Genomic DNA, 21,332 nt, shown 5'->3' on the forward strand with positions numbered 1-21,332 from the left:
TGCAGGGAATCACACAAAGCCATGGAGTAACTTGAGCATTTTTTTTTTGTTTGTTTAAAATCCGATCATTAAACTTAACAAATCAGGCTAATCCTGGAACCTGCAACAAGTACATTCCCATCACATCCAGAATTAGAATCAGCAGTAAAACTGGTCCACCCTGTACAAATTTCAGAAACAAATCGAGTACAAAAGTACGTGAGTGAGCTCCTTGCGCAGAGGAATATTTCAAACCGTGTGTGTGGTCCGAAACTGGGAACTCGGTCCCCAAATGTCTCCTTTTGTATCTTAATTGCGCACATTCCACTGTCACTCCTCCCCAGTGTCAGGTTTAACACAGCAGGTTTTTAATTCTCGGTTTAAGAATGTTGCAATTTTAATACAAGCGTTTGGTAAAAATGAGTTTAAACATCAGCAGTGAGCCAAGTGTTAAAATCTCCTGCTGTGTACTTGGGTCAGTGGCTCATGGCTTCGACATACAGAACTGTGCTGCCGTTACTCACCAACTGGATAAGGAGATAGGGAGGGCAGGATAGGGGAGGGTGGCCGACACCCCAAAGTCTCTGTGAATCTACGAAATGCTGTCCCAATTCACTCGGGCCCGTTACCGGGCTGGAGCTCTGTTCAGTCACTCTCGCTGCCACTGCCCTCATTCTCGCTGGAATCCGTGCCCGGCTCGCTGCCACTTGGCGCCGCGTTTTGGTTCTCAGTGTCAGATTGCTCGCTGCCGCTGTTGGACGGGCTGCGGCTGCGGCTCCTGCGCCCCTCCTCCTCCTCCTCCTCCTCTTCCTCCTCCTCCTCGCTCTGCTGCTCGTCCTCGCTGCCGCTCTCCTCCCGGCCACTCTCGTTCTGTCGATCCTCGTTGTCGCTGTCGTCATCGCTGCCGAAGATCTCCTCCTCGTCCCGGGCCTCGCGGGCCTGCCGGTCATCCCCGCTGTTGCTCTCCGCATCGCTTCTGCTCTTGATGCTCGCCTTATCCTCCTTCTCCTCCTCCCGCTCACTCTCACTCGCCGAGTGCTCGTCTGCGCTCTCTGCCTTCTCGCTGCCGCTCTCCTTGTCCTTTTCGTCTTCTAATGAGGTGGGGGAGAAAATAGAAAAAGACTTGCATTTATATAGCACCGTTCACGACCACCGGACGTCTCAAAAGTGCGTTACAGCCAATTAACTACTTTGAAAGCAAACTCCCACATGCAATAATGGCCAAAGGCGATGATGACCTGGTGGTGTTATCACTAGATGGGTGGCACAGTGGTTAGCACTGCGGCCTCATAGCGCCAGGGACCCGGGTTCTATTCCCAACTTGTCTGTGTGGAGCCTGCACGTTCTCCCCGTGTCTGCGTGGGTTTCCTCCGGGTGCTCCGGTTTCCTCCCACACTCCAAAGATGTGCGGGTTAGGGTGGATTGGCCGTGCTAAATTGTCCCTTAGTGTCAGGGGGACTAGCTAGAGTAAATGCATGGGGTTATGGGGATAGGGAGCGGGATTGAAGTTGGTGCAGACTCGATGGGCCCAAATGACCTCCTTCTGCCGCGTAGGGATTCTAAAGGACATTAGTGAACCAGATGGGTTTTCCCTGACAATTTACGATGGTTTCATGGTCATCAGTAGATTCTTAATTCTAGATTCTTTTTATTGGATTCAAATTTAAATGGCGGGATTCGAACCCGGGTCCCCAGAACATTAGCTGAGTTTCTGGATGAATGGTCTGGCGATAATACCACTAGGCCAGCGCCTGCCCTCAAAATGGGTGGTGGAGAGGAGACTTGGGGGCAGATTATTGTGGGGGAAAGCTGTAAGTTGCCGATGTCTTTGCAAGAAGGGCGTACACATCCTTCGCCTGCATCTTCAGTAACCATTGAAAGGAAACCCCGTCTAGACAAACATCTTTACCTGATCCCGGGATCTCTATTCCATGGTCCATTTCCTCTTCATCCTCCGGCTCGTGATTCTCCAGCTGGGCCCGTCTGGCCTCCTGCAGGGTGAGAGCACAAAGACATTCAGACAATAATCTCCGGCGTTAGGCTTCAGGGTTCCCAGCAAGGCGGCACTATCATCTCCACCCTCCTCTGTCCCTACAGCTCATCACTATCCAACTGCACCACCTTCGAATTAACCCCAATCTGATTTCACAGACCACACCGGGAGTCACTTCAATTCAGGTATACAGGAATATTTGGACATTCTAACACTGAAACAGGCCATTCAGTCCCTATCAGTGTTTGCCCTCAACATGAGCAAGTTGTCCCACTCCATGTGGCACGGTAGCACAGTGGGTTAGCACTGCTGCTTCACAGCTCCAGGGACCTGGGTTCGATTCCCGGCTTGGGTCACTGTCTGTGTGGAGTTTTGCACATTCTCCTCGTGTCTGCGTGGGTTTCCTCCGGGTGCTCCGGTTTCCTCCCACAGTCCAAAGATGTGCGGGTTAGGTTGATTGGCCATGCTAAATTGCCCCTTAGTGTCCTGGGATGCGTAGATTAGAGGGATTAGCGGGTAAAATATGTAGGGATATGGGGGTAGGGCCTGGGTGGGATTGTGGTCAGTGCAGACTCAATGGGCCGAACGGCCTCTTTCTGTACTGTAGGGTTTCTATGATTTCTATGATATGATCTCCTTTATCTCACCCACTTACCCAATCAATTTTTGTTTCACTCACTCCCGCGAGTGTACACCCACAGTGCTGTTACGGACGGAGTTTCAGGATGGCATACGGCACGGTGGCACAGTGGTTAGCACTGCTGCCTCACAGTGCCAGGGACCCGGGTTCGATTCCCAGCTTGGGTTACTGTCTGTACGGAGTCTGTACGGAGCCTGCACGTTCTCCCCGTGTCTGCGTGGGGTTTCCTCCGGGTGCTCCGGTTTCCTCCCGCACTCCAAAGACGTGTGGGTTAGGTGATAAACCTTCCCTTAATCATAGAATCATAGAAACCCTACAGTGCAGAAGGAGGCCATTCGGCCCATCGAGTCTGCACCGACCACAATCCCACCCAGGCCCTACCTATCCCCACATATTTACCCGCTAATCCCTCTAACCTACGCATCCCAGGACTCTAAGGGGCAATTTTTAACCTGGCCAATCAACCTAACCTGCACATCTTTGGACTGTGGGAGGAAACCGGAGCACCCGGAGGAAACCCACGCAGACATGAGGAGAATGTGCAAACTCCACACAGACAGTGACCCGAGCCGGGAATCGAACCCGGGACCCTGGAGCTGTGAAGCAGCAGTGCTAACCACTGTGCTACCGTGCCGCCCTTAATGCCAGGGGGACTAGCAGTGTAAATACGTGGGGTTATGGGGATAGGGATTACTGGGTGCGATTATAGTCGGTGCAGGCTCGATGGGCCAAATGGCCTCCTTCTGCACCGGAGGGATTCTATGAATCTATGTCGACCCAGATAATTCTGGACATTTTGAATATGTGATTCGCTTCAACTTGAAGTGAGGAAATATTTATTACTCAATGAAAAGGTGCAAATTTTCTGCGGATCAAAACATCATAGTATTGGAGATGAGTTGCTTGGTGCTGATTTACTGGAAGGTTTTGCCATTTTTAAGCTGGGAAGTGAAACAGAAGTCAGGAGCCAATTGTCATTCTAAATTCAAGATGTTCTCATTTGTAGATGGGATTGTTCTTTGCGGTGTTTGTGGGTTCAAATCTTTTGGATGTTGCTCTGGATATTGCATAAGACCAGGCTCAAAGAAGTAGAGCCTGGGACATAACATGAACAACCAAGTTGCACAATTCCCTGACAAATCTGTGGCTGTAAGGTTCATCGGACTGAGAACTGAATTTTCAATGGGTTTATCAGTAAAGGCAAAGAGTGCAATATCTATAGAATTCCTACAGCGCAGAAACAGGCCATTCGGCCCATCGAGTCTGCACCGACTCTCCGAAAGAGCATCTTACTCCCACCCTAACCCCCATGTTTACCCTGCTAATTCCCCTAACCTGCACATCTTGGGACACTAAGGGGCAATTTAGCGTAGCTAATACACCTAACCTGCACATCTTTGGGGCGGGGGGGCATGGTGGCACAGTGATTAGCACTGCTGCCTCACAGCGCCAGGGACCTGGGTTCGATTCCCAGCTTGGGTCACTGTCTGTGTGGAGTTTGCACATTCTCCCCGTGTCTGCGTGGGTTTCCTCTGGGTGCTCCGGTTTCCTCCCACAGTCTGAAAGACATGCTGGTTAGGGTGCATTGACCATGCTAAATTCTCCCTCAGTGTACCTGAACAGGCACCAAAGTGTGGGGTTTTCACAGTAACTTCATTGCAGTGTTAATGTAAGCCTATTTGTGACAATAATAAGTACACTTTAAACTTTAATAAGGGAGGTGAAAATTGAACAGGGAACAGAGAGAACAGGGAAAGGGCTGTTATCTACATACAGAAGAAAGTGATCGGCTAGAGAAGGTAAGATTGGCCCCATAACCCCTTCTCTAACACCATTTAGTTCCAAGAAAGGTTTTACATCAGAAAGGTGAACTGTCTTGTGCTCTCTCTCTCTCTCTCTTGATGGAGGCCATCTAGCCTCCATCAAGAGAGGGTGTTGGGGAGAGTTACAGAACAAAAAGAGATCTAGGGGTACATGTTCATAGCTCCTTGAAAGTGGAGTCACAGGTGGACAGAGTGGTGAAGAAGGCATTCGGCATGCTTGGTTTCATCAGTCAGAACATTGAATACAGGAGTTGGGACATCTTGTTGAAGTTATACAAGACATTGGTAAGGCCACACTTGGAATACTGTGTGCAGTTCGGGTCACCCTATTATAGAAAGGATATTATTAAACTAGAAAGAGTGCAGAAAAGATTTACTAGGATGCTACTGGGACTTGATGGATTGAGTTATAAGGAGAGGCTGAATAGACTGGGACTTTTTTCTTTGGAGCGTAGGAGGCTGAGGGGTGACCTTATAGAGGTCTATAAAGTAATGAGGGGCATAGATCAGCTAGATAGTCAATATCTTTTCCCAAAGGCAGGGGAGTCTAAAACTAGAGGGCATAGGTTTAAGGTGAGAGGGGAGAGATACAAAAGGGTCCAGAGGGGCAATTATTTCACACAGAGGATGGTGAGTGTCTGGAACAAGCTGCCAGAGGTAGTAGTAGAGGCGGGTTCAATTTTGTCTTATAAAAAGCATTTAGATAGTTTCATGGGTACGAGGTGTATAGAGGGATATGGGCCAAAGGCAGGCAATTGGGACTAGCTTAGGTGTTTTAAACAAAAAAGGGCGGCATGGACAGGTTGGCCGAAGAGCCTGTTTCCATGCTGTAAACCTCTATGACGCCTGTTCAGTGCCCCAGCAGTTTTTGTTTCAGATTTGCAGCACCTGCAGGATTTTGTTTATTGCTCAGTGAAATACAATTAACCGCAGGTCACCAACGTGGGAACACCGGGAGTTCGGGGCATGGTTTCAGTCTCCATATCGAAGGGAGAATATACTTGCATTGGAGGCAGAACAGCAAAGGTTCACGAGATTGGTTTATGAGATTCAAGGGTTGTCCTATGACAAGAGGCTGAGTAAACTAGGTCGATTTACAAGAGATGATCTCACGGGCACAGTGGTTAGCACCGCCGCCTCACAGGGACCCGGGTTCAATTCCGGCCTCGGGTCGCTGTCTGTGTGGAGTTTGCACATTCTCCCCGTGTCTGCGTGGGTTTCCTCCGGGTGCTCCGGTTTCCTCCCACACTCCAAAGATGTGTAGGTTAGGTGGATTGACCATGCTAAATTGCCCCGTAGTGCCCCAAGATGTGTAGGTTAGGGGGATTAGCGGGTTAAACGTGTGGGGTTACAGGGATTGAGCCTGGGTGGGATTGTGGTTGGTGCAGACTCGCTGGGCTGAATGGCCTCCTTCTGCACTGTAGGGATTCTATGATTCATATGAGTGTGGTGTCCAAAATGATCCTCCTCACTTTACGATGGTATAATAAGAGACTGCTGCTCCTCACTGACCTCCACTTCCCATGGACATTGCTCTGTGTGCAGTAACCTGCGATGAAAGACTGCTGCTTCAGGCTCTTGTTTTATGATCAGACTGGGGCTGATCAGCCGTTCCAGGACAGGAATCTAACCTAATGTCAGGACCCCATTGCTCCAGTGAACATGCTCCACAAACAACAGGTCAGCAACACTCAACACAGTCACTCCCTGCATTTCAAACACCACACGGTGTTTCAGAAGGGCTGCACTGACTAGCCGGCACGCTGCCGATTTTGCGGTAGCTTCACCTACCTGTGCTTCCAGCTCTTTCTCATTCATGTCTCGGTGTTTTACCACCAGCACTGCGTTGGTGTTTGACTGAACTCCGTGACCTCCCTTTGCGCGACGCTTGCTCAGACGCACTCTGTAGAACAGATAACATAGTCAGCCATCTGGAAGCTGCAGCTACAGGTTCACATCAACAGCACCTCACGCGCACAAGTCACCTTGACACAGTGACTATACCACGGGGAGCTTCGCAAAGCCGCAGGGTGTAGACACGGAATAGGGTGCCGCTTTGGGCAGGGTTATTCAGAGGGAAATGGTGCCAAACTTTGGATCAGGTTTAGAGTGGAACCGTGAAAGGGAGCGTGAAAAGGCATTGGAGAAGGATGCAAAGGCTGATGAGGGCAAAGGCCAGACCACCCCCCTCCTCTGCCCACCAGGGCTGTCCCTCTGGCCAGGGCAGCCCCCCCCCCCCCCCCCCCCGCCCGCGCAAAGGGCAGTCGATAACACCCCCACCCTCCTCACCGCCCACCAAGGCAAAGGACAACCCCCCCTTCCCCTCCCCCGCTGCCCGCCAGGGCAAAAGGCAGCTCCCCCGCAGCCCGCCAGGGCAAAGGGCACCTCCCCCTCTGCTGCCAGTGAGGTTAAAGGGCAGCCACCTGCTGCCCACAGGGCAATGGATGGCCTGTGGGTGTGTTTGGGGTGGGGGGGACCTGATGTACAGGCATGCAAGAGAAATTAGGGGCAGGTTAAATTCACCATAAATGAGGAGCAGCTAGGTGTGGAGGCTGTACGAGGGATCAGCAAATTACCATTCCCCTTGGAGCTTTGAGGAGGCGGCAAGGGAAGCCGATGTGAGTAAATTAACTTAGATCCAAGTGACTCTGGTCTTGCCAGACCCAGCGCTCCAGAATAGAAGGTGTGGCAGGGTCTGCCTGTAACACTGCAGCTCACCTGGTCTCAAGCTCATTGTAATAAACTCCATCACCATCACGGAAGATGAAGAAATAGTTTTCCTCGTAGCCTTTGCTGGCTTTGTTCTTCACGTTCCAGTTATACTCTCTGGATATTTTATACTCGTATCTGTAAAAGCAGAAACTCATTGAGCATGGGACTTGCATCGCATCTCACACCCAAACCCTTCACTGTAACTAATCCTGCACCAGGCATGCCCTGGAAATGCTTGATAAGGACAGTGTGGAGGGGGCTTAACTCTGTATCTAACCCCGTGCTGTACCTGTCCTGGGAGTGTTTGATGGGGGACAATGTAGAGGGAGCTTTACTCTGTATCTAACCCCTTGCTGTACCTGTCCTGGGAGTGTTTGATGGGGACGGTGTGGAGGGAGCTTTGCTCTGTATCTAACCCCATGCTGTACCTGTCCTGGGAGTGTTTGATGGGGACGGTGTAGAGGGAGCTTTACTCTGTATCTAACCCCGTGCTGTATCTGTCCTGGGAGTGTTTGATGGGGACAGTGTAGAGGGAGCTTTACCCTGTATCTAACCCCATGCTGTACCTGTCCTGGGAATGTTTGATGGGGACAGTGTAGAGGGAGCTTTACTCTGTATCTAACCCCGTGCTGTACCTGTCCTGGGAGTGGTTGATGGGGACATTGTCGAGGGAGCTTTACTCTGTATCTAACCCCATGCTGTATCTGTCCTGGGAGTGTTTGATGGGGACAGTGTCGAGGGAGCTTTACTCTGTGTCTAACCCCATGCTATACCTGTCCTGGGAGTGTTTGATGGGGACAGTGTAGAGAGAGCTTTACTCTGTGTCTAACCCCATGCTGTACCTGTCCTGGGAGTGTTTGATGGGGGACAGTGTAGAGAGAGCTTTACTCTGTGTCTAACCCCATGCTATACCTGTCCTGGGAATGCTTCAAGTATCCATTTACCTATTCCACCACCCTGTGTATAACAGGGTTCCAGTCAACGCAAGTCTGGTTCAACTTGGAGACTTCCTCATTTTAAGAATTCTCGTTATTGCAATCCAGTGTACCATCTTTGAACTCTAACCACAAGAACACAGTAAGGTGCAGACTTACACATCCTCGGGCATGTAATCAATGCATTCCTCATTATCTCTCTTCCGTTTCTTTATGGTGTCCTCATTTGGAAGGAAGTAAGCAACAAACTGGTTTCCTTCTTCATCCATCATACCCCTGGGGAGAGAGAGAGAGAGATAAAGTTACATCGCAACCTTCTAGACTTCACACTGCGTTCTGCAATTACAGATCGTAATCGCTGCTCCCGTTTGTTAGGGCAGCAGCTGAGGTAATATTCTGCTGTTTCCATCTACAGATCCTCAACACACATCTTTTGCTTCCTCAGCTGGGAAGTAAGGGGAGGGGGAGAGAGGAGGCAGGCGACGGAGAGAGACAGGGATGGGGGGGTGGGGTAGGAGACAGAGAGAGAGACAGGGATTGGGAGGAGGGGTAGGAGACCGAGAGAGAGACAGGGATGGAGGGAGGGGCAGGAGACTGAGCGAGGGATTCTATGATGTTACTGACTGAAGCTGTACATGTGAGGGACACACTCCAGTTGCTATGTTCTCAATAGCGCTGCCTTCCTATCCACTCTCAGGGAGCACAGTCCCTCCAGACTCAACCTGCTTCTAATGCTGAAGAAGGCTGTCGTTTTGGGATGATTTCCCCTGTGCAGCCCAGGCCACAGGCAAACATAGTTGCCTCTCACCTGCGCAGAGGGCAGCTCCTTCCCAGTGGCTTCCTGTCTCATCCTCCTGACTGGAAAGACAAGATGGGACTGCAACTTAAACACTCACCATACTCAATCTGCCAGTCAGCCAAGTCTGGACATGTGCTGTACCAGTAATCACCTGTACAATTATTCAAATGTTACGCTCTGGAAGTTATCCAATTTACACCTGAACAAATCAGTGTAACGGTTTGCAACATCTCAATCCTTCACGTGGAAATCCTGCTTTTGCAGACAGGTTTTGAATTTACTCCTTCAAGTGCCGGCCATATTCACTGGCTCTAACCATGCTAATATATGGTTTATATGCCTGACCTAGTGCAGTTACTTTAGAATCCTAAAGGATAGGTGGCACAGTGGTTAGCAATGCTGCCTCACAGCGCCAGGAACCCAGGTTCGATTCCCGGTTTGGGTCCCTGTCTGTGTGGAGTTTGCACATTCTCCCCCTGTGTGCCTCCGGTTTCCTGCCACACTCCAAATATGTGTAGGTTAGGTGGATTGACCATGATAAGTTGCCCCTTCGTGTCAAGGGGATTAACAGGGTAAATATGTGGGGTTACAGGGACAGCGCCAGGGTGGGATTGTTGTTGGTGCAGACTCAATGGGCTGAATGACCTTCTTTTGTACCGTAGGGATTCTATGATGACAACCTTTTCATTCATGGTCTTCAATGGGAATCACTAAGATTTCTTTTGCAGCCCTCCACCAGACACCTTTAAGAATCAACACAATCCCATCTTTTGACAGCCAATCATTGCATTTTCGATAGCTTTAATGAGGAAAGCTCAGTTTGAACTCGCAAAACACTCAATGCACATTAAACACAACATTCCCTGCTGCCATCGGACTTTTGAATGGAGTTATCTCGCATTAAGTTGATCTTTCTCTACACGCTAGCTATGACTGTAACACTACACTCTGTACCCTCTCCTTTCCTTCTCTATGAACGGTATGCTTTGTCTGTATAGCGCGCAAGAAACAATACTTTTCACTGTATACAGATATATGTGACAATAATAAATCAAATCAAATCCTTTAACTCCCAGCAGCGAGCAGACTGGAGAATCTCACCTGATCATGGCTTGGGACATCATCTCCACAGCGCCGGGCCCGGCGATCTCTTTGGGCGCTGGGTCAGAGTCGAATATGACCTGCGCACATGGATTAATCCACATCTATGGAAAGGAGGCAAGTACAGAGATTTGAAATCATCCTTTACGATCCGGATTGAAACACAGCGGGATCGCTAGCGTTCCTTTAACCGCGAGCCTCGATCCCTGTGTGAAGTGCTTTAATCCGACTGTCCCGCAATCGGTTCTCGGACTTCCAGATCGCCACTTGCAGGGACGGACCGAAAACCTGTTCGTTCCAGGTCACAAAACCCCTTCACGTGCAATGTCCTCTGACTGACAAAGTCTCAGCTTAACTAAATGGGTATAATTCTCCCCTCCTCGTTCGGAGTTTCAAGTCTCACTCTCGGGCCGGGGGGGGGGGGGGGGGGCATGGCGACACAGTGGTTAGCACTGCTGCCTCACAGCACCAGGGACCCGGGTTCGATTCCTAGCTTGGGTCACTGGCTGTGTGGAGGCAGTGGTTAGCACTGCTGCCTCACAGCACCAGGGACCCGGGTTCGATTCCCAGCTTGGGTCACTGGCTGTGTGGAGTTTGCACGTTCTCCCCGTGTCTGCGTGGGTTTCCTCCGTGTGCTCCGGTTTCCTCCCACAGTCTGAAAGACGTGCTGGTTAGGGTGCATTGGCCGTGCTAAATTCTCCCTCAGTGTACTCGAACGGGCGCCGGAGTGTGGCGACTAGGGGATTTTCACTTCATTGTAGTGTTAATGTAAGTCTACTTGTGACACTAATAAATAAACAAACTTACCAACTGCAGAGAAAGAAAGAAACGCAATGAATAAACAGAGCAACGAAAATGGAAATGACGTGAAACAAAATCTCCAAGTTAACGGGGAGAAAGGATCCAGGGGGTAGCACGGCGGGGATCAGCAAGATTTTTTCACAAAAGGTTGGTTTGAAAGATTGAGGCACATGCAGTAATAGGAATCGTAGCTTCAGGGAGAGAAAGTTGGTTGTTTAACAAGATGTGAAGATGCCGGCGTTGGACTGGGGTAAACACAGTAAGAAGTTTAACAACACCAGGTTAAAGTCCAACAGGTTTATTTGGTAGCAAAAGCCAAAAGTGGCTTTTGCTACCAAATAAACCTGTTGGACTTTAACCTGGTGTTGTTAAACTTCTTACTGTGTTTAACAAGAAACAGAATTAAGGAAAATACGACTCAGCCCCGAGTCCAATTTTGTACTCTTATTTATAATGCTGTCTCGAGTTACAATACAAGCAGAACAATCTCAAAAGTTGCTGATGGTAAATAAAAACACTGGCATCGTCTAACATTTAGGCTAGACCACATTTGGAATACTGTGTCCAATTCTGGTCACCACACTGCCAGTGCAGGACGTGGAGGCTTTGGAGAGGGTACAGAAAAGGTTGACCAGGATGTTGCCTGGTATGGAGGGTATTAGCTATGAGGAGGGATTGAAGAAACTGGGATTGTTCTCCCTGGAAAGACGGAGGCTGAGGGGCGACCTGATAGAAGTTTATAAAATTATGAGGGGTGTGGATCGGGTGAACAGTTGGAAGCTTTTTCCCAGGGCAGAAATGACAATACAAGGGGGCACAAGTTCAAGGTAAGGGGGAAAGGGTTCAGTGGAGATGTGCAGGGGGAAGTTTTTACACAGAGGGTGGTGGGGGCCTGGGATGCACTGCCAAGTGAGGTGGTTGAGGCAGTTACGTTAGCAACATTTAAGAATTATCTTGAAAGACATATGAACAAACTGAGAACAGAAGATATAAGCAGTTGGTCTAGATAGGTAAATGTGATCAGCGCAGGCTTGGAGGGTCGAAGGGCCTGTTCCTGTGCTCCACTGTTCTTTGTTCTATTTGCTGCTAATCCCTGCCACCTCCCCATGCCACCCTACACCCAATCTGGGCAAGGTCACAAAACGAGACGGGGATTCAGTCATGTGTCAAGGCCATGCAACATCCATTGCTAAAGCACGTCCATAGCTCTTACCTTGAAGTCAGGGAAAACAGGCATCACTTCCACAGGGGTAACCCGAGGCTTACTGTAATGTTGAGTGACCTAGAGGACGACAGAGACACCAGGGTAAACAAGGCAGAGCACAATTCACTTCTCCAGTTACAAAGGTTGGGAACACAACCATACTACTGACAGAGACGCTAATTTCACCCTCAGTCAGAACGCCAGCACCTAAACCTCGGAGTGAAAGGCTCAGAATCGAACCGCGAACCTGATCTTTTCTTCACTCAGCTGCTGCTGGCTGGGGGCCTCCTGTTGTGATCTGGTTTGATAGAATCTTTTTATTCGTTCACGGGATGTAGGCATTGTTGGCAAGGCCTAGAAATTATTGCTTATTGCTAATCACAGTCCAAAGATGTGCAGGTTAGGTGGATAGGCCATGATAAATTGCCCCTTAATATCCAAAGATGTGCAGGTTAGGTGGATTAGCCATGATAAATTGCCCCTTAGTGTCAGATTAGGAGGGCAAATATGTGGGGTTATGGGAATGGGATCGCTGTCGGTGCAGGCTCGATGGGCCAGACGGCCTCCTTCTGCACTGTAGATTTTATGATTCTAAAAAAGAGATCAGTCTCTTGAAAAATGTACGGGGAGGCAGTGGCGTAATGATATTGTCACTGGACTGGTGACCCAGAGACCCAGGGTTATGTTCTGGGGGTCCGGGTTCAAATCCCGCCACGGCAGCTGGTGGAATTTGAATTCAATGAAAATCTGGAATTAAGAATCCACTGATGGCTGCTAATTATCAGAAAGACCCATCTGATTCATTAACATCCTTTAGGGAAGGAAATCTGCTGTCATTACCTGGTCTGACCTACATGTGACTCCAGAACCAAAGCAATGTGGTTGACTCTTAAATACCCTCAGGGATGGGCAATGCCAGCCCAGGCAGCGAGGCACACAACCCATAAATGAATAGAATAAAATACTGTTTGGGCTCTCCTGTACAAAGGAGGGGATTTTAATTTGGTTTACCCCTAAGCAGGGATAGGGCATGGTTTTGTGCACTTTCCGGAGGGGTAAAATTTGATGGGTGGTGCAGGGAGGTGGCACCTCTTTCAGGGTGGCAGGGTTGGGGGATGGCCTGAGATTCCCAGGATGGTTGCCAGTTTGAATATTTGCATCTACCTCTTTATTGGCGTCCACGAAGGTCTTTTCAATGGCTGCGATCTGGCTGTCCCGGTCCTTGTAAATCTCCTCCTCTGTGAACTGTTGTTTGACGGACACGCCAATCCTGGTTTCCGGGGATGGGGGGGGTGAAGGTAGAACAGTAACAGAACTGATGCAACTTGCAGCCCGAAACACAACACCCGCGATCAAGAATAACTACGCCACTCGCATTAAAAAAAATACACAGCAGGCAAAGACTCGGCGCCTAACCTGAAACAGCAAGTGAGATCGCTATAATTGACAGCAATACTGGGGCACGCTATCTTGGACTGATTGGCTGTCGGAGTTGTCATTCAGAATGTTAACTTTCAGAGCTGATACCTCCTGTCCAGCACCTGACACAAGAAGCGGTGCTTCTCAAAAAAAGGAAGAACCCGGGTTTGGTAACTTAGCCTCAGGAGGGAGCTGTCCCGTGCCTTACTGGAGAAGGGAAGCAGCATTGGAAAAACAGGATGGTTAAAGCAGCCACCTGGGATCAGCTGAGCAGGTTCAGCATGTTCCAGGAGCCCCCGGCTGTCATTAACCAGCCACAGTTCCATCTGCCTCGGGCAAATTTGATGCTCACCTCAAAATGGTTTGGAGAAGACATTTCAAATTATAGCATGCGGCACACATGGTCAACTATAAGCGTCTGAAAACACTGCCTCAATCACCGACGGGGTCTGCTTTTTTTTTTGGGTACCTTTTGTTACTTTAATTCTAATCATAAAAACCAATTCAAATTAAGTACAATCATGATCCCCACGTGAGGGACAAACCAGATCCAAGCTGACAGGATGAGGCATTGCACCCACTCCCGGGCTCGATCTAACACTTCATCTTAGCCAAAAGGCTGAGATGGCTTTGAAAAATTGCATCAGGTAAAGCCTTGGTTTAACCTCATTGGCTTCCCCGATCCTTTACTCTCGCCTAGCCTGGGCAAACCACGGACAGCACACCCCCAGCATGATGGGCTAGCCTCGTCCCCTGCCTGATCACGGTTTCACCCCTGCCAGGTGGGGTCTGTTTAACAGGATAAGGTTTAACCACAGACCCAATGCACCTCTCAAATAGTGTTACAGTCCCACGTCACTTACTTGACTTCAGGTTTCTCATTAGAGATGCCATATCGGTTGAACTCTGTGGAGATGTATTCAGTCTTTCTCATCCATGGCACCACCTTGGCATGCTGCTGAGACCTGAACAGAAAGGCACTCAGTTACACAACTGTTCAATTCTCCGAGAGATGCTCTAAGCTAGTACCACTGGACTCCGGCCACTACTGGCTGACTGGTACCACCTGAGCCCAGGCCGTGCCGGACAGTGCCCACTGACCCACTTCCCGCCCGCTCCCAACCAGTGCTAATTGTCCGACAGTCTCTTATGACCAATGCAGACTGTCTACCGATCCCCCCCCCAACTGGGCCCTGGTCACTCTGCGGCCAGCGCTGACTATTCCCCCGGTCACTCTTGGCCAGGCCACCTGTCACCAAGCCCAGTCGCTGGACCCCTGGTCAGTGCCAGTCGTCACCCCACCCCAGCCACTCCTGGTCAGCTCCCGATTAGCCTGTGGTCACTCCACAGAGAGACCTCCGATCACTCACCGCTTTGAGCTGGACGGTGCCTGAATTTCTTCTTCCAGTAACTTCTCGTCTGCAATATCGAGGATGACTGTGGAGAGGCAACGACACAATCAGAGGACAGCAGCGCTCACTACAATCGCCAGGGAGCAGGGTCTTTCACAGCAACGAGGGAAAGCTATTTAAATTTACCAACACTTGGGTGTACAGGCAGCTAGAGGATGGCGCCCCCAATTGGTTGCAGCCATTCATTTTGGAATGCGAAGCAAAGATTAACGTCGCTATTGTGCAGGGTCAGACTCTGATACGGCATTCGAGCCTGAACGCCACGGCTGGGTGACTGAGAACGGCCCAGGCTTGTCCAAGAACACCACCGCTTTGATCTGATCATTTATGACTGGAAAATGTGTTTTTGCTCCTAGTTATCTGAATGGAGCTATGACACTGGTCTGTGAGCTGGTGCCGCTAGGTTGAGGCAGTAACCAAAATTAATTACACAAACTCGGGTTGTTATAAACCACAGAGGATTAGACTGATTGGGCAATTCAGTAGAGCTGTCTTAGTGATGTTTAACTGCCCCATTATCTCTTATTCTCTTTAGGTCGCGGCCCTTGCGAATAAAGTGGTCAACAAAGGGGTGGCATACTAGCACAGTGGTTAGCAATGCTACCTCATGGTGCCAGGGACGTGGGTTCAATTCCAGCCCTGGGTGACTGTGTGGAGTCTGCACTTTCTTCCCGCATCTGCACGGATTTCCTCCGGCTGCTCCAGTTTCCTCCCACATTCCAAAGATGTGTAGGTTAGGTTGATTGGCTGTGCTAAATTGCCCCAGTGCTAATTTGTCAGGGGGATTAGCAGGGTAAATACGTGAGGTTATGAGGATAGAGCATGGGTGGGATTGTTGTTGGTTCAGACTCGATGGGCCAAATGGCCTCCTTTTGCACTGTAGGGATTCTATGATTCTTCTATTATTCTAACAGCAAGATCAATGCAGATCCCTTAGCTCTTACTGCACAATGTTCACGCGAAAGAACTCTATCAGCCTGTAGCTTAAACACACGAGATTCCCCCAAGGGATGTGACCTAAAGAGAATAAGAGATAATGGGGCAGTTAAACATCACTAAGACAGCTCTACTGCATTACCCAATCAGTCTAATCCTCTGTGGTTTATAACAACCTGAGTTTGTGTAGTTAAGCTTGGTTACTGCCTCAACCTAGTGGCACCAGCTCACAGACCAGTGTCAGAGCTCCACTCAGATAACTAAGGCTACAGAGCTGGTGGGGCAATTTATCACCGCTGTGGTGATCAGCGCCATGCATTCTTCAGGGGCAGAAGAGGCAAGAACCAGATTTCAGAGCCCAAGGCACAAAGGTGTGTGTGTGTGTGTGTGTGTTGGGGGGGTGGGTGGGTGGAAGAGGAGAGAGAGAATAGACCCACAAGGGGTAGAAACACGCAGAACATCACAATGCTGTAAGCGACCCTGGGTCGTACCATTGTTATCGATCCGGTAGGTATCGGGGTTGATGAGATCAATCACGACTCCCAGGTCTGGCTCCGTTAACAGCTCATGCTTATGCTGCTTTTCGAGAGAGGTGGCTTTATACTGTACAAACCTGGGAAATGCACACAGGGTAAAATGTTCAGAGAGGTCATAGAATTTGACAAGGGTACAATTTGGTCGGCAATGATTCTTTCAAAGATAAATCCATTTAGTCCCATTTTTTCCCCCACTCTCTCGGTATCTCGACAGTTCTCCTTCCGCTATTTATCTAATTGTATCCACCACCCTGTTGAACAGTGCACTCCAAGTTCTAATCATGGTTTTCCTTGTTAGAATCATGGAATTTTATAGCACTGAAAGAGGCCCTTCAGCCCATCGTGTCTGGGCCAGCCATCCAGCTGTTCTAATCCCATTTTCCAGCACTTGGTCCACAGCCTTCTACGCCATGGCGTTTCAAGTGCTCATCTAATGCTTCTCAAATTACTCTCAGTCTGTGCCCTCGGATCACCAGCTCTTCAGCTATTGGAATTCAGGCTTAAGCTGATGAATTTTACTAGTAATTTTTAAGTGCCAGGAAATGACCATCTAAACAAGACAGAGGGCAGCACGGTGGCACAGTGGTTAGCACTGTTGCCTCACAGCGCCAGGGACCCGGATCCGATTCCAGTCGCGTGTGTGCGTGTGAAGTTTGCACGTTCTTCCCGTGTCTGCATTGGGGTTTCCTCCCACAGTCCAAAGATGTGCAGGTGGATTGGCCATGTTAAATTGCCCCCGAGTGTCTCAAGATATGTAGGTTAGGGGGATTAGTGGGGTAAATGCATAGGGTAGGCTTGGGTAAGATGCTTTGTCTGAGTGTCGGTACAAACTTGATAGGCCGAATGGCCTCCTTCTGCACCGTAAGGATTCTATGGTTCTAACCATCTCTCCTTGAAATTCAAGGGGAATGGAATATAAGAGTAGGGAAGTTTCACAGCAGCTGTACAGGACCCTGATGAGACCACATCTGGAGTACTGTGTATACTTTTGGTCTCCTTATCCGAATAGATTTAAATGCGTTAGGAGTTCAGAGAAGATTCACTAGACTCATTCCTGGGATGAGGGGCTTAAGCTAAGGAGAAAGGCTAACACGTTGGACCGATATCCATGAGAGACCACAATCAGATCAGCCATGACTTTATTGAATGGTGGAGCAGATCGAAGGGCCCAATGCCTGCTTTTGTTTCTCAGTGTCCCTAATCACAGAGATGTCAACGCTGACATGGATGGTGAACCTATACAGGCTGCTGGGGAAGTCAGCGAGTATTTTGCGGAACGTGTGAAGTGTGCTCCTGCTTTTATTTTTGGAAATGATAGTGGGGTCTGGGATGTTGCGTTCATAGCTCATGAAGTATAAGAGCAGAATTAGGCCATTCGGCCCATCCAGTCCGCTCCGCCATTTGATCATGGCTGATATGCTCCTCATCCCCATTTTCCTGCCTTCTCCCCATAACCCTTCAACCCATTCCCAATTAAAAATCTGTCTAACTCCTCCTTAAATTTACTCACTGTCCCAGCACCCACCGCACTTTGGGGGCAGCGAATTCCACAGATTCACAACCCTTTGGGAGAAGTAGTTTCTCCTCAACTCTGTTTTAAATTTGCTAAACCTTATCCTAAAACTATAAGACTATGACTTCTCGTCCTAGAATGCCCCACAAGAGGAAGCATCCGCTTCACGTCTACTTTATCCATACCTTTTATCATCTCAATTTGATCTCCCCTCATTCTTCTAAATTTCAGGGAGTATCGGCCTAAACTGTTCAATCTCTCTTCATACGACAAACCCCCTCATCTCTGGAATCAATCTAGTGAACCTCCTCTGAACTGCCTCCAATGTCACTACATCTTTCCTCAAATAAGGGGACCAAAACTGTGCCAGCAACAGAATAAACATTTCTCACTGTTTAGATACAGATGATGTATTCTTCTCAGAGACTTTCTTTCTCACTGAAATAAATATTTGTTGAGCATTATTAAAATTTCCTTAAAAGTCTGCCACTGCATCTCTACTTCTGACCTAGTTTCCCAGTTCACTTTAGCTGCCTGTTTCCTTTATTTAGGTTGAAAACACTAGTCTTAGACCCACATTTCTCCCCTTCAAATTGAATGTGAAATTTTAATCATGTTATGATCGCTGTCGGCTATGGGTTTCTTTACTTTGATGTTGTTGATTAATCTGGTCTTAGAAGAAAGCAAAGTACAGCACAGGAACAGGCCCTTTGGCATCCAAGCCTGTGCTGATCCTGATGCCTTAACTAACTGCCCTTACTCGGTCCGTATCTCTCTATTCCCTCCCTGTTTATGTACCCATCCAGATAACTCTAAAATGTTGCTAATGTGCCTGCTTCCACCACCTACTCTGGAAGTTGAGTTCCAGGCACCCACCATACTCTGCGTGAAAAGCTTCCCCCGCAGATCTCTCTTAAACTTTCCCCCTCTCACTTTGAACCTTTGCCCCCCTTGTAATTGATACCACCACCCTTGGAAAACGTCTCTGACTATCCACCCTGTCTGTCCCTCTCATAATTTTGTAGACCTCTATCAGGTCTCCCCTCAGCCCCCGTCTTTCCAGTGAAAACTATCCTAGCTTCTTCAACCTGTCCTCATATCCAACATTCTCGTAGGCATGGTTAGTAAGTTTGCAGATGACATTAAGATTGGTGGCATAGTGGAGAGTGAAGAAAGTTATCTCCAATTGCAACGGGATCTTGATCAATTGGGCCAGTGGGCTGACGAATGGCAGATGGAGTTTAATTTAGACAAATGCGAGGTAGATTGAACCAGGGCAGGACTTACTCAGTTAATGGTAGGGCGTTGGGGAGAGTTACAGAACAAAGAGATCTAGGGGTACACGTTCATAGCTCCTTGAAAGTGGAGTCACAGGTGGACAGAGTGGTGAAGAAGGCATTCGGCATGCTTGGTTTCATCGGTCAGAACATTGAATACAGGAGTTGGAATGTTTTGTTGAAGTTGTACAAGACATTGGTAAGGCCACACTTGGAATACTGTGAGCAATTCTGGTCACCCTATTATAGAAAGGATATTATTAAACTAGAAAGAGTGCAGAAAAGATTTACTAGGATGTTTCCGGGACTTGATGGATTGAGTTATAAAGAGAGGTTGGATAGACTGGGGCTTTTTTCTCTGGAGCGTAGGAGGCTGAGGGGTGATCTTATAGAGGTCTATAAAATAATGAGGGGCATAGATCAGATAGATAGTCAATATCTTTTCCCAAAGGTAGGGGAGTCTAAAACTAGAGGGCATAGGTTTAAGGTGGGAGGGGAGAGATACAAAAGTGCCCAGAGGGACAATTTTTTCACACAGGGTGGGGAATGTCTGGAACAAGCTGCCAGAGGTAGTAGTAGAGGCGGGTACAATTTTGTTTTTTAAAAAGCATTTAGATAGTTACATGGGTACGATGGGTATAGAGGGATATGGGCCAAATGCGGGCAATTGGGATCAGCTTAGGTGTTTTAAAAAAAGGGCGGCATGGACCAGTTGGGCCGAAGGGCCTGTTTCCATGCTGTAAACCTCAACCAGGCAACATCCTGGGGAACCCTCTTTGTATTCTCTCCAAAGCTTTCAAGCCCTTCTGGTAGTGTGGTGACCAGAACTTCCTGCAATACTCCAAATGCGGCCTAACCAAGGTTTTATACAGCTGCAAACATGATTTGCCAACTCTTGTACTCAATGCCCTGACAAATTCATTACCCCTCCCCCAGATCCTCAACAACAGACCACCACATGGTTCAGTACCCACACTGACGTGCTTCAATGTTGACACCAGCGGTGCCACCAACGAAGTCACTTAAATTTCCATACGCCAACGACCTTACCTTGACAACGCCAACAGCCACCGTCATTGACATCAGGTCCGCCTTGAGTGTGGGTCTGAACGCCACGAAGAGAAATTTCCAAAGCCCCATAAACAACAGTCGCTTCATAGCATCTGCATAAGGTGCATCCTGAAAGTGATCTCCTGTGGCAATACTGTATGACATAACCTCACCCTGACCCATCTTGAAGTGACCCTGAAACACACACTAACCTCCTGAACCATCTGAAGAGGGTAGTTGCCAAGATGAAGACAAGTTTAGTTTGAAGTTTATTCATTAGTGTAACAAGTGGGCTTACATTAACACTGCAAAGAAGTTACTGTGAAAATCCCCTAGTCGCCACACCTGTTTGGGTACACTGAGGGAGAATTTAGCATGACCAATCCATTTAACCAGCACGTCTTTCGGACTGTGGGAGGAAACCGGAGCATCCGGAGGAAACCCACGCAGACATGGGGAGAACGTGCAAACTCCACACAGACAGTGACCCAAGCCAGGAATCAAACCCGGGTCCATGGCACTGCGAGGCAGCAGTACTAACCACGGTGCCAACATGCCATCAGAGACTGCTCAGGTCAAATCGAGAAGCATCAGCATCAGTGTTTCGGAAATCAGTGGCAGTCCTTGTGCATTCCCTTGCTGAGTCCTATGCACTAATATGGATCAGATGTAGCCATGCTTCACTTGCTAATATCCAACCGAACACTTCAATATGGTGCATTACTGACATCCTCAAACTGACCCCAACAACATGACAGCCCCTCTTGCTGCACATCACTCGCCAATCTTTTCTGCCGTGATGCTGCACCCCTCCGGGAAACACTTCCCCAATCACCAGAACTTCAACAACATCCCTCAATGCCGCCTTAAGTCGCACAGACCCTTCTGAACGCACGGACCTAACCTTTCACCATACGACTTCAATCCTAATAAAGCAAATGGAGTTCACAAAGAAATCTCAAACACCAGAGGATCAGAAGGACCTTGGGGTCTGGGTCCATAGGACTCTAAAATCGGCCCCGCAGATGGAGGAGGTGGTTAAGAAGGCGTATGGTGTGCTGGCCTTTATCAATCGAGGGATTGAGTTTAGGAGTCCGGGGATAATGATGCAGCCATATAAGACCCTCGTCAGGCCCCACTTGGAGTACTGTGCTCAGTTCTGGTCGCCTCATTACAGGAAGGATGTGGAAAAGATTAAAGGG

At 48.8% G+C, this 21,332-nt stretch overlaps 1 protein-coding gene across 1 annotated transcript in view; it reads right to left on the reverse strand.

The window, feature by feature from the left end:
- Nucleotides 1–325: 325 nt before the first annotated feature.
- Nucleotides 326–21,332, reverse strand: part of paf1 (PAF1 homolog, Paf1/RNA polymerase II complex component) — a 37,596-nt gene continuing 16,589 nt past the window's right edge. Inside the window, exons 4-14 of the mRNA XM_078241651.1 lie at nt 16,246–16,367; nt 14,777–14,843; nt 14,270–14,371; nt 13,152–13,257; nt 11,997–12,065; nt 9,983–10,086; nt 8,242–8,358; nt 7,154–7,282; nt 6,227–6,338; nt 1,889–1,970; nt 326–1,070 (exon numbers count right to left, since the gene is read on the reverse strand). Coding sequence (XP_078097777.1) covers nt 625–1,070; nt 1,889–1,970; nt 6,227–6,338; nt 7,154–7,282; nt 8,242–8,358; nt 9,983–10,086; nt 11,997–12,065; nt 13,152–13,257; nt 14,270–14,371; nt 14,777–14,843; nt 16,246–16,367 — 1,456 coding nt within the window. The 3' untranslated portion in view covers nt 326–624. The remainder of the gene's footprint in view (nt 1,071–1,888; nt 1,971–6,226; nt 6,339–7,153; nt 7,283–8,241; nt 8,359–9,982; nt 10,087–11,996; nt 12,066–13,151; nt 13,258–14,269; nt 14,372–14,776; nt 14,844–16,245; nt 16,368–21,332) is intronic.

This window comes from Mustelus asterias, chromosome 24 (assembly GCF_964213995.1).
Source record: "Mustelus asterias chromosome 24, sMusAst1.hap1.1, whole genome shotgun sequence".
Lineage (NCBI taxonomy): Eukaryota > Metazoa > Chordata > Chondrichthyes > Carcharhiniformes > Triakidae > Mustelus > Mustelus asterias.